We start from the raw sequence: 12,401 nt of genomic DNA, 5'->3' as shown, positions 1-12,401 counted from the left end.
AACGTTATCTTTTCCCTTCCACAAGTTGCTTTCAAAAAGCTTTTTTATGGTGTTTTCCTGAACATCGTGTCTGCAGAAAGCTTTTCTTTTTAACCGCAGAGGAATTTCACACGTGAATTTCAATCTTTCCCACAGAGATATATTTATATTTTCCTGACCGTCTTGTCGTGTCAAATCCCAAACCTGTGGGTAAACTTCAGACGGATCAACAGAGATGGAGCTGTCATGTGGAGATAACCCCCCCCCCCCCCCTCCCCTCTGACAGGAAGCTCGTCATTAGCCAGCGATTACGGGGGACTACGGATGATGAGGCTTGGAAACGACGACCCCCCCAACCTCCTCTTCCTCCTCTTCCTCAGTTGAAGTTGGCTCTGATCTAAAAGGAATTAAAAGTTTCTCCTTGTGAGTTCCAGGAAGTTTTGTGATTATCTGTTGTAGTTTCTGAACAAATTCTCTGCATAAAGAGTTTCTCTGTGCAACAGTGATGGAGGTGACACAGTGAGATTCACGCCCCTGCATTGAGAGCACTACATGTAATGTGGCTGCTGCATTTTCTGGTATTTTTCCTGCTCCTGTAAAAGTAGAAATTGGTCTGAAACTGTCTCTGAGCTGAATCGATTTCTCACTGTGACTGCAACTTGAACATTGGTAAAAAATATTGCAGCTGCAGAAAGAAAGTTTAATCTTTGACACCACGGGCACCGATATCAAGACATGAAAACAACGTCCTCTATTAAACTCCACAGTTATAAAAAGCTGTTTCATTGCTTTCCAAAGGGACTGTTTCTAAAGTGATTTGTATAAATATATGAACATATGATAAACGATAACAAACAGCTAAATTGTAATGGAGTAAAGGACATGTTTAATTGTGAAGCATTATTTTCCAACAGAGCAAAACATCATATGTCGATGCTTCTTTTCCATATAAACAAACATGTCGAAAGAACTCTTCGCAAAGATGAATAAATAATACAAAACTATGAGAAAATAAATGAATTAAAATATAAAACAAAGCGGTGAGTACTCGAGACGGACGCTTGTTGTTGTATGCATCGTCGACGCTCGTGCAACACAGGAGGTTTCTTCTTCTGCAGTTCTTGGCAGATCCGACACAGAGCATGAAACTTAAATGAGCAGTCGGGCCAGAAACACAAGCAGCCGTGCCAGCTGTCTATTGTGCGACAACACACATGAGCACACACAGGAAACATAATAAGGTGACGGTCTCACCTGCGTTGCTGCTCATATACGCCGATAGTTCCGGTTGTATTAAAAAGGTCCCGTCGTAAGGAGAGGTGTTATTTCTGAATTTGAGACTAGTAGTTATTATGATCTTTAATGACGCTTATTACATCGTGAACACAGAACTGTGTTAACTGTGTGTATATATATATATATATATATATATATTCATTTGTCTGTATACAGTATGTTGAGCCAGGCTGAACTGATCTTCACCCGAGTCATTCTCCAGAAAAGGCTGAGGTGACACTTGATTGACACTTTTATATTCTCTACCTGCCCGATCCTGCTCACACAGCCGGAGGGCTGGAGCAGACTGTGACCAGCATTACAAGTCTCTCGTGAACAGATAACAGAGAATCTCATTCATAGCTACGCGATTGACAGATTTAGACTCCACCTGACAGAACCGACTAATGGAGGAAGCTGTAGCATTCAGGGGGAAACCCAGAACACCCCCCCCAAAAAAAACAGGGAGAAATCCAGGCAGTAACCTGGCAGAAGTGCCTCAAAGCTGCATTCTCTCTAATGTCCACCAGGGGGCGACTCCTCTGGTTGTATAGAAGTCTATGAGAAAATGACTCTACTTCTCTCTTGATTTATTACCTCAGTAAACATTGTAAACAATGCCTTTGCCTTTGACACTGAGCCTCTGTCACAGCTTTCGGTCACACTTCCGCTATACTCACATATTTCCATTATTAGACCTCACCTTGACGGTGTCCTTCCACCGTCAAAGCCATCAAACATTGGGAAAGACCTTTTGATCCGTTTCATCCATCCTGTGAACCCAGGACGATGCAGACTGTACTATTTACGAGCAGCTGAAGGGAACTACTGTTCTCAAACACTCAATGACTCAATGCCAAATGTGGCTAATCATATTTGTTGTAATTAAGGAGGGGGGGCCTGCTCCCTCACAGGGGAAACTGTTGATACGAGGCGGGGGGGGGTTTATGGATCACCCTGCCTCCAAGATCAGCATCTCAAATGATGTTAGGACCTTCAGGAACATCGGTGACATATGAAGCATGTGAATGCTAATGTGAGGAATTCTCATGCATGAGACGATCATGAGATTCAGCACAGAAGAGTTATCATAGAGATGGACATTGTTTACTCACGTGTAGTCTTACCTTTAAGCAGATAGGCAGACAGTTCCTACTGTGAGAGAGTTCTTCTTCAGGGCACAAAATCCCCTTTTCTTGCATTTCTTACACGTGATATGTGTGAATGTATGGACATCTCTGATATAGACAGTGATGGAAGGATTTAAATATTTTACATGAGTAAAAAATAGCAATATTACAGTGTAAAGAGACTTGAGACTTGACTTGGATGATCGCTCAAACACTTGATACCTGACTTGACCTCTCGCTCGAAGACTTGAGACTTGGCCTCTCTGGTACAAACACCTTAAACTTGTACTGAAGTACAGTCCCATCATTGTGAACATCACTGTGTCGGCTGCAGTGTTTTCTGATCCGTGGATGACCCCTAAACCACGTCCACAGGGTCCATTACGGGAAGGGCGAGCAGTGAAGTGAGGACAGGACAGAAATGATGACCATCAGAGGAGGACCGGGAGGAACCGGAGGCGAGGGGACAGACACTGATGGATGAGGCCGGAGTCGGGGAGCAAGCACCAGAACCCCCCCCCCCCCTCGCCACAGTCCACTTGGCTCATATTAACTCGCTCATTGTTGGGACACAGCAGGACACAATGACTCCCTTTTTGTTGAGGAGGGCGTAGTGGACTGAGAGGGCGGCCAGTCGGCCATCACTGGGCCACTGTGTGCTGTGTCCTCTGAGGCCAGCAGGCAGACAGGAAAGACATAAAAAGAGTGAGACAGAGAGCCCCCGGATCCCATATCCTGGCCAGAGCATCAAATGGGAGGACGTGGTGTTAGTGACTCGAGAGAGAGAGAGAGAGAGAGAGAGAGAGAGAGAGAGAGAGAGAAAGAGAGAGAGGGAGGGAGAGAGAGAGAGAGGAAACGCAGGCGAGGAGGAGGATGAGAGTTGGGATCTGGGCCACATCTCCGTCTGATTGTCCTTGAGGGGCTGCCAGTAGCTGAACCAGACCTCTGTTCAGTCCCTGCTGATCTGAAGTCAGCGCTGCTCAAATCTCTCTCTCTCTCTCTCTCCATTTACGTCAATGTCTTCTCTTCTCTTCACTCTTCTCCCTCACACTGTGCCTCTCTGTCTCTCCACTATCTCATGACCGTGGAGTGGAGGGAGCAGGTGCGTCCTCTAAACAGTGAAAGGCTGCAGTCACTGTGTTTTTATCCCAATTTCAAGGAAACGTTCGACTGCACTGAAGTAGTTATCTCCTTAAAAAATGGTTTTCTTCTAGTTGCTTCTCTGAGCAGAATGATGTCTGTGCAGAGTCTGACGCTAGAAGGTTCCACATGTATCTGCTGAAGGGGGAGTTTCACATTAAATCAGAGTTTAACACGTATGAGGATGTTTTTGTAGGAGTGAAAACAACCAGTGCACATAAACTGAGATTTTGGTCTATTTATCTTCCTTAGCATGTCTACTTTCAGACTAGTGGAAAGAAAACATCCAAAATACACATTTAGGTGTTTATTCTACTACTTTGTCTATTTTTTTATGGCTGTTGACAGTATTTTCTTATTTATAGACCAATATTATATTCTGTAATAATCAACTGGGGAGGTTTAATGGTGGTCTTTTAACCCTCTCTTGTAGTGTCTTTGTAGAGGAAGGAAGCAGTAGCTGTAACATTTACGTGAGAAACCCATATCAGATACAAATTATTATTCCAGTCGGAGTATTTTGATGTTTTAAAACCGGTCTAGAAGGGAACTGCATTTAAAGTTGTGTTTTTGGGCGGACCAACTATATAAAGAATTAGTAGCACGTACGCAGTACAATGCACAGTGTACTGAGGAATCTGTGCTTCTCTGAGACGCCTATCGTGTGCACATTGTAGAGGAATGGTCAGAATGCAAGCTGATGTAACCAGTTCTTCAAACACGCACCTTGATGTTTTATGGGTATGACAAAAGGATGGTACATTTGCATAAGAGCAAACAAGATGAAGAGAATAAGAAGTTTCTGTCTCCATGTTGACAGGTGCTTTGATAAATCTAATCTCTGCACTTTAGGCCGGGGTCACATCCTGTCTAACCATGCAACGTCCAGTTCTGAAGAGTGAAGCCGATGCTAAAGTGTCTTAAAGCTGCATTCTCTCTAATGTCCATCAAGGGGCGACTCCTCTGATTATATATGTAGCATGAAATCATGGTGGACTTAGCAAGCTGGCTAACTAGCCAGCAGGTTATGTAATTACAACTCTTGGGTCCGTCATGTGATGCCATGGGGCCAAAAAAAGACTTTTTCCCATCGACATACATTGGGAAAGAGACGTTTGTAACTTAGTGGATCTTTTTTTTTTTGAAGTAAATCAACTTACGAACACTTGAACAGCCCTTTTTTATATCATTAGGTCCTAAAAGATGTAAATTGCATCCACGGTCCTCTCTTTCTGCGACAGCACTGTTCATCCACACTGAGGTGTGTTGTCACCATAACTAACCATGCTACTCAAATATCCACGTAAAACTGTTCAGCGTCTGCTCTGACTTTTTCTGTGGTCACAACCCTGATTCTTGGCACCTGACTTCCTGCAGAGTGACACTCTTGTTCAGAGAAAGCTTCCCTCGACTTCAGGTGCCAAGATGAGTCATCCAGAAACATCAGCGCTGCACGGAGCCGCCGCCCCCTCCAGCACATTCTCCTCAAACGTTAGAGTCTACACGTTCTGCCAAAGCGTATATAAGAAGTGGAGAGGTCGCATGAAATGTATGTGCTTAAGTTAAGGCAAGTTTGTTTAGCATATTTAAACAACAAGGCAATTGGCTGTGCTTTACAAACGACATAAAGCGGCATTGAGACAAGATATAAAAGAACATAAAACTCTTTTATTTCACATTTTGTATTAGTCATGTACGTGCTGGATCTGGTTTTGCATTATTTGTGGTGTCTTGTACGCATGAAACGATATAAACACTCAAAACTATTATTACTTATGAAACCATTGAGAATATTATCACTAATATTGCTGCTACTATTATATCATGAATAATATACTTGTACTCATAGTGCTGTTGGTGCTGTTGCTTTCACTTCTGCACCATACATAATACTATACATGCACATCCTCTAATGTCACATTCTCTTCTGGCTGGCCTTAAATCACAATATAGGACCAAGTACACACACAACATGGTGCATCATCTGGCCTTCAGTAACAACTATTCGGACACGTTTCCATTGTTCCTTCTCTGGTTTAATCTGCACTTCCTCTGAGAGTTAAAGTCCCGATGCGTCGCCGCCTCAGGGTGACAGACGGCCATTGATCCTCTGAGGAATGTGGGACGTCCAGTTTAGGACGGTTGACTTCAGGAAACTTCAGACGACTTTGAGGTGTCGTGGTTTGAAAAGTGACGCATAACTTTAATCTTAAAAATAAATATTAGAACAATCCAAAAGTCTCAAATGTTTTCAATGCAGTATTTTACTGTGTCCCTGGTAATATATTTAAAAAACTAACAGATCACTCCATGATCATCGATATGGTAGCAGGTTTATTTAGTGTACTGGACTAGACATGTCACAATTATCCTTAACCTTACACCGTATAATGTTTTGCAGTAATTCCTAATGTTTTTATATCATATGACTCTTCAACCGTTGTTTTCTGATCAATAACATTGGTGATTTAATCAAACAGCACATATGAGCAGATGACCACAACTACACAACCTGTACGACTTGTGATAATAAAACAGAACTTTCTTTGCATATTTGAATCATTTCTGTGTTTTTGCTTTTCTGGATTTGTGTGTATATTTGAATTCTCTCATGGACTAAAAAGAAGAGTTTTTTCCATGAAGCGTTCAGAGTTAAAGACACTGAGGACAGCTGCCTTCAGGGGCATCAGGTAAGATCATAGTTACATACTGGCTTCTTAAAAGCAGCGCAGGATGAGCAGCTGTTTCAAACCATTTTAAAACTGAGGAAGTGTCGCCTCCTAGTGGATGAAACAGGAAGTAGATTTGAGAGAGCAGCAGGTCACTGTTTCATACTCTGTAACAATTCTGGTATTTAAAGCAGTGATGCAAAGTAATTAAGTACATTTACTTAAGTAAAAGTTCGGGTTATTTTACTTCTCATGTTCTGCTACTTCATACTACTACTCCAGTACATCTCAGAGGTAAATTCACTATTTACTACATTTATTTGATAACTTTAGTAACTTTGCAGATTCAGCATATATAATAATGTGATACAGTCTCACTCACGGGGGAGAAACACCTCAAAGTCACAGCTTACTCACTGTCACACTGGTGAAATGCAGTCTGGTCTGATTCTGCTTCCGGTTGTCTATCCGTTGACTCCAGGGCAGAGAAGAAGAGGAGCTCTGTGGTGTTGCGGGCCCGTTATGATCAACATATGATGTTTTCTGGCGGGCCGTTGTACCGAGGGCCGGATACATGCTGACAATTTAATGACAAGTCTCTCAATGTGTTGATCCTCACGAGGCTTTTCATCTGGATTATTTTGTCCAGGGCACAGTTCAGAGTCTGCATTTTTTCCTTTTCAAATATTTCTCCATCGCTGTTCGTCTCGTCATCACAACCTCTCCCGCGCGTCATTTAATTCTACTGTTTTAAATGAACACGGTCATTATTGCGCTTCCTACTGCCACCCACTGGCATGGAAGAGTATTATTACTTAACCAGACACTATATTGCAGCTCAGACGCTCAACAATGGCAAAGTATTTGCTACAACTAAATAATATTTGTTTGGACTCATTAAGTGAAATTGGACATTTTCCCACGGCACACCTGAGGATCTCTCACGCGGCACAGCGGTTGAAAATCACTGGATTAAACTAACCAACAGGATATAAAGGAGTTAAAATACAACATACACATTCATGTAAGTTTTGAATGCATGCCTTTTACGTGAAGTGAAGTATTTTCACAGTGTGGTATTAGTACTTTTACTTCAGTTAAGGATCTGAATACTTCCTCCACCCCTCCCTCACTGAGAGGAGGAGCAACACTGAAAGAGGAGCTTCATCTTCACATTTCCTGAAGTGAAAGTAAAGTTAGTCTGAGCGACAGCAGAGCTGCAGTCGAGACAAGTCTCTCTGTTTCTCTCTGAAGAAACATTCAACTGAATCCAGCAGCTTTTTCTCAACAACACAACAGAGTCTCTGACAAACTCTGGTGAGTACACTGTTCTACAAAGACTAAATACACAATATACGAAGTTTAGTTCAAACCAGAATCTGACTGTTTTACATCTTGTTTTATCATATAAAGAATATTAAGCCGTAGAAATGTGTCATTTTAGATAAAAACCATCAGAGGTAGAAACTAAACCACAGTGACTGAACTCTGACTAGTTAAAGGTTAGACAGAATACAGTCACAGCTAGCATTAGCTTAAGCTAATTCACCTGTTTACCCTTTGAACTCAAAACCTCAGCTCTACTCAGACAGGAAGTTCAACTCAGAGTAAATGTTTAACTGAGCTCCAATCAAAGGTCGTGAGAGTTGTAAAGATAAATAATATTATATATAATATCCTGCAGTCCAGAGCAGTTAGCTTCCGTCTTTTCTTCTGCACATTTAATGTGTCTGATTCTCTGCTCTCTATCATCATCATCATCATCATCATCATCATCATCATCATCATCATCATCCTCTCTCTCTTCCTCCTCTTTGTCCAAACTGACTCTTTGACTCTAAAGATCTTTGTACAGAGAAAGTGAATTTTTATTTTGGTTTGATTCCTCAGACGCTTCAATAAAACAAATTATTAAATCAAATACTGCCTAAATATGTCACAGTAAAATGTAACAAATGTGTTATGTTCAATATTTTTTTTTTTTTTAACTTTAATAACAATATAAACAGCAGGGTGGCAGTATTATTATATTATTTATTATGAGATGTGACAAAAATTAAGGAATAACATTGTGTTTTTGGGGTTTAAATTTAATTCTATTGTGATTTCACTGATTTAAATTATGATATTAACAAGAACCAGAGGGTTTAGGATGTTATCACTGCAATGCTTAAGACATCAGATTAGTTTATCATTGTTTTATTATTATTTTTTATATATATTCCTTGATAAACAAACAAGCAGCAATTCTCAAAAGCAACAGTCATATAAGTGACTGGCAGCAGGCAGGGATCAGCCTTAAAAAATGATGTTAAACCACAGAGAATAAAAGGCAGTGTGATCCACCTTCACTAGTTCAGTCTGAAAAAATACACAACACAAACAAACTCAGTCTGATCTTTGGAAAATAGTCTCAAACCTTGACACTGATGTAAAGTAAAGAGTGGGAATCACAGAGTAACTCAGGATTCTATCAAGATATGTTACCCACGGTAAAGATGGTATCACTATACAACGATTCTGTGATACTCGATACATTACAGGACAATCATCTACAATACATCATATCTGTAACTGAAGAAAAATACCCTAAAAACGGCAAAAAACTGAATTATGTATGTATTCACTGCATTGTGGTGTCAGTTTCACGGAATTTGACAACTGAGATTAAACAATGTACAACAAAGTGCATATTGTTTTAGCTTCGTGCCTCTTTAACACACAAACAATGACAACCTGTCCATGTCCACATGTGTCATCACAAGACTATAAAACAAACAGCAGGCTGTAACTGCCTGGTTTAAAACCGGAGAACCGTCACTATGATGATACAAACAGCAGTAATGTGGTTTTATGGTACCTAGAGTCGGACTCTTCTAGACCCATGAGGTTCTGGGCTTGAAGCAGCCACTGCACCTCAGTGCTAAAGATGCTATTGTTGCAAATGATGTGTATCGTTAGGATTTATTGATACTAGTACTGTCATTGATACTGCTTATAGGTTCGGTTCCTTATCGATACTCTAATACTTTTAAAAAAATGTATTTTCTGTGAGAAAAATAAGACAATTAAGAAAAAAAACATATTGCTTTATTAATCTTGTGTGTAAGCAATACAAAAAGCTCCAAAATCTTGAAAAAACATTTGCTGCTAAACAATTAGCGAAGAGATAAGATTTCAATTTTTAGCTTATTCTTATTAGGAAACAAGTATAGCATCACTAACGTTACCTGACGGCTGCTCCACAAACAGATGGATGTTCTGCTTGTTGGTCACATGTTGTGATGAACTGCTGCTGTTTCCTCTCTTACTTGTGAGGCTTTCATTGTGTTTGAGACGACCAGAGTTCTCAGCATCTACTGGAGTCAAATGTCTTCTTCTCTCTGATCGTGATGTGAGTCTCACGCTGAACTGAGCCGGAGACAAAGAGACAGAGACAGAGAGAGGATGTTTGAGACGAGGATCTCTCACTCCAGAACTTCTAAAGTACCGATAGCAGAACCGCAAACTACAGACCTCATCAATACTCTGGGTTTTACTAATTTAGAACCGGTTCCCTTTAGAAGCAGGTTTCGATGGGCATCTCTAAGCATAGCTAACTAGCTTCTTTTTAACCTTCCCAACGCGGTCGTTTAGAGGGCCTGTATGTTTTTGATGAAAAAATTGATAGACGCCAGTGTATCAATAACGTATCGCAAGAGGAAGTAATACAAAATATTACGGTATTGATATTTTGTCCAACCCCGACCACTGAACTGGATATCTGAACTCTTCTTCAATCACAGCAAATTCATATAACAACATCATTTACGATCATTTTACAAATCAAAGTTTGATTTTATTTAACAAATAATAAACAGATATGTAATAACAGTTTTGTTTTTCCACCCTTGTTGTCCTCAGAGTGTAGATATGTCTGCTGCCAGCTGTCTGCTGACTGAAGATCAGTTTCTGTGCTCCATCTGTCTGGATGTGTTCACTGATCCAGTCGCCATACCATGTGGACACAACTTCTGCAAAACCTGCATCACTCAACACTGGAACGTTAATGTCCCTTTTCAGTGTCCAAACTGTAAAGAGGTTTTTAACACCAGACCTGAGCTGCGGGTCAATACTTTCATCTCTGAGATGGCTGCTCAGTTCAGACAGTCAGCTCAACAGAAAGCCAGCAGCAGCAGCTCAGAGCAACAAGCTGCCAAACCAGGAGAAGTTCCCTGTGACGTCTGCACTGGAACCAAACTGAAGGCCCTGAAGTCCTGCCTGGTGTGTCTGGACTCCTACTGTGAGACTCACCTGGAGCCTCATCTGACAAGATCAGGTCTGAAAAGACATCAGCTGATCGACCCTGTGGAGAACCTGGAAGGCAGGATGTGTACGGAGCACGATAAACTGCTGGAGCTGTTCTGTAAGACCGACCAGATGTGTGTCTGCATGCTCTGCACTGTTTTAGACCACAAGAACCATGATGTTGTTCCTCTGAAAGAAGAATATGAAGGAAAGAAGGCCGAGCTGGGGAAGACTGAGGCTGAAATCCAGCAGATGATCCAGAAGAGACGACTGAAGATTCAGGAGATCAAACACTCAGTGGAGCTCAGTGAGGAAGATGCAGACAGAGAGATAGCAGATGGTGTTCAGGTCTTCACCGCTCTGAAGGAGTCTGTTGAGAGAAGCCAGGCCGAGCTCATCGACACGATCAAAGAGAAGCAGAGAAAGACAGAGAAACAGGCTGAAGGCTTCATCAAAGAGCTGGAACAGGAAATCTCTGAGCTGAAGAAGAGAAGCACTGAGGTGGAGCAGCTCTCAGGCTCTGAAGACCACCTCCACCTCCTCCAGAGCTTCAGGACCCTGAACACTGCTCCACCCACCAAGAACTGGACAGGAGTCAGAGTCAGTCCACCTTCACATGAGGGGACTGTGGTGAGAGCTGTGAATCAGCTGGAGGAGACGCTCAGTGAACAGATGAAGAAGCTGCTCACTGAGGTCGAGCTGAAGAGGGTCCAGCAGTCTGCAGTGGATGTGACACTTGATCCTGATACAGCACATCCCAACCTCATCCTGTCTGATGATGGAAAACAAGTTAAAGATGGTGATGTAAAGAAGAATCTACCAGACAATCCAGAGAGATTTGATACTTGTGCTAATGTCTTAGCAAAGCAGAGTTTCTCTTCAGGAAGATTTTACTACGAGGTTCAGGTTAAAGGGAAGACTGAGTGGACTTTAGGAGTGGTCAGAGAGTCGATCAACAGGAAGGGAAACATCACTCTGTTTCCTCAGAAAGGTTACTGGACGATATGTTTGAGGAATGAGAATAAGTACAAAGCTTGTGTTGACCCTTCAGTCCTTCTCTCTCTGAAGTCTCAGCCTCAGAAGGTGGGGGTGTTTGTGGATTATGAGGAGGGTCTGGTCTCCTTTTATGACGTTGGTGCTGCAGCTCTTATCTACTCCTTTACTGGCTGCTGCTTCACTGAGAAACTCTACCCGTACTTTAGTCCTGGTCTTAATTATGGTGGTAAAAACTCTGCTCCTCTGATCATCTCTCCTGTCAATCACACTGAGTAGAACAAACACTTGATTTTCTACAGAGAGACTCTTTCATTTAATGTAACAAATCTATATTATTGGTGATTTATGGTGTAAAGATTATTGATTCTTCACATTCTGATCAATGGGTTTTTCCTATTTGTCTGTAAATGTTTTTCTACTCCAACACACAGACATGAAGCCACTGATTGATATTATCTAATGTAGTCTAATTCATTCTAATAACTGCATAACCTGCCTTCAAGACTGTTGAATCATCAAAAACAATGTACTCAGGAATAAGAAGCATTTACACATTCCTTAAATATCTGGGTGCCAAATTAAAATGTTTAATGTTTGATTATTGTATATTATTATACATTATGAATACTGGCACAAATTATTGGATGAAGTCATGCCACTTATGTTATATTTAAAAAAAGATGTTTAAGGGTTTTAGTTTTTATCATTTTTTAATTAAAAGAAAAATCAAGAGATCTCTGTCTGGTGTGTATTCAGGGGTAATTTAAGGATGAATTCTTGGTTCATATTTGTAAATAATTAATCAACAAAATGTGATCATGAAACATTCAGCTGCTGTGATCAGAGAAGAACAGTTGTGTATCGTGTTATTTGTATTTCATAAAGTCCTCTCTGCTGATCCTCAACAGAATAAAAACTAATAAAG

General features: G+C 41.1%; 1 protein-coding gene across 1 annotated transcript; it reads left to right on the top strand.

The window, feature by feature from the left end:
• Window positions 1-7,377: 7,377 nt before the first annotated feature.
• Window positions 7,378-12,401, top strand: LOC306698424 (E3 ubiquitin-protein ligase TRIM21-like). The gene is made up of 2 exons (XM_079162723.1): window positions 7,378-7,510; window positions 10,097-12,401. Exon 2 carries the CDS (start codon window positions 10,106-10,108, stop codon window positions 11,750-11,752), a length of 1,647 nt encoding a protein of 548 aa, XP_079018849.1. The 5' UTR covers window positions 7,378-7,510; window positions 10,097-10,105; the 3' UTR covers window positions 11,753-12,401.

This window comes from Pholis gunnellus (assembly GCF_910591455.1).
Source record: "Pholis gunnellus genome assembly, chromosome: 7".
Classification (NCBI taxonomy): domain Eukaryota; kingdom Metazoa; phylum Chordata; class Actinopteri; order Perciformes; family Pholidae; genus Pholis; species Pholis gunnellus.
This window is presented reverse-complemented; position numbering and strand designations above follow the sequence as displayed.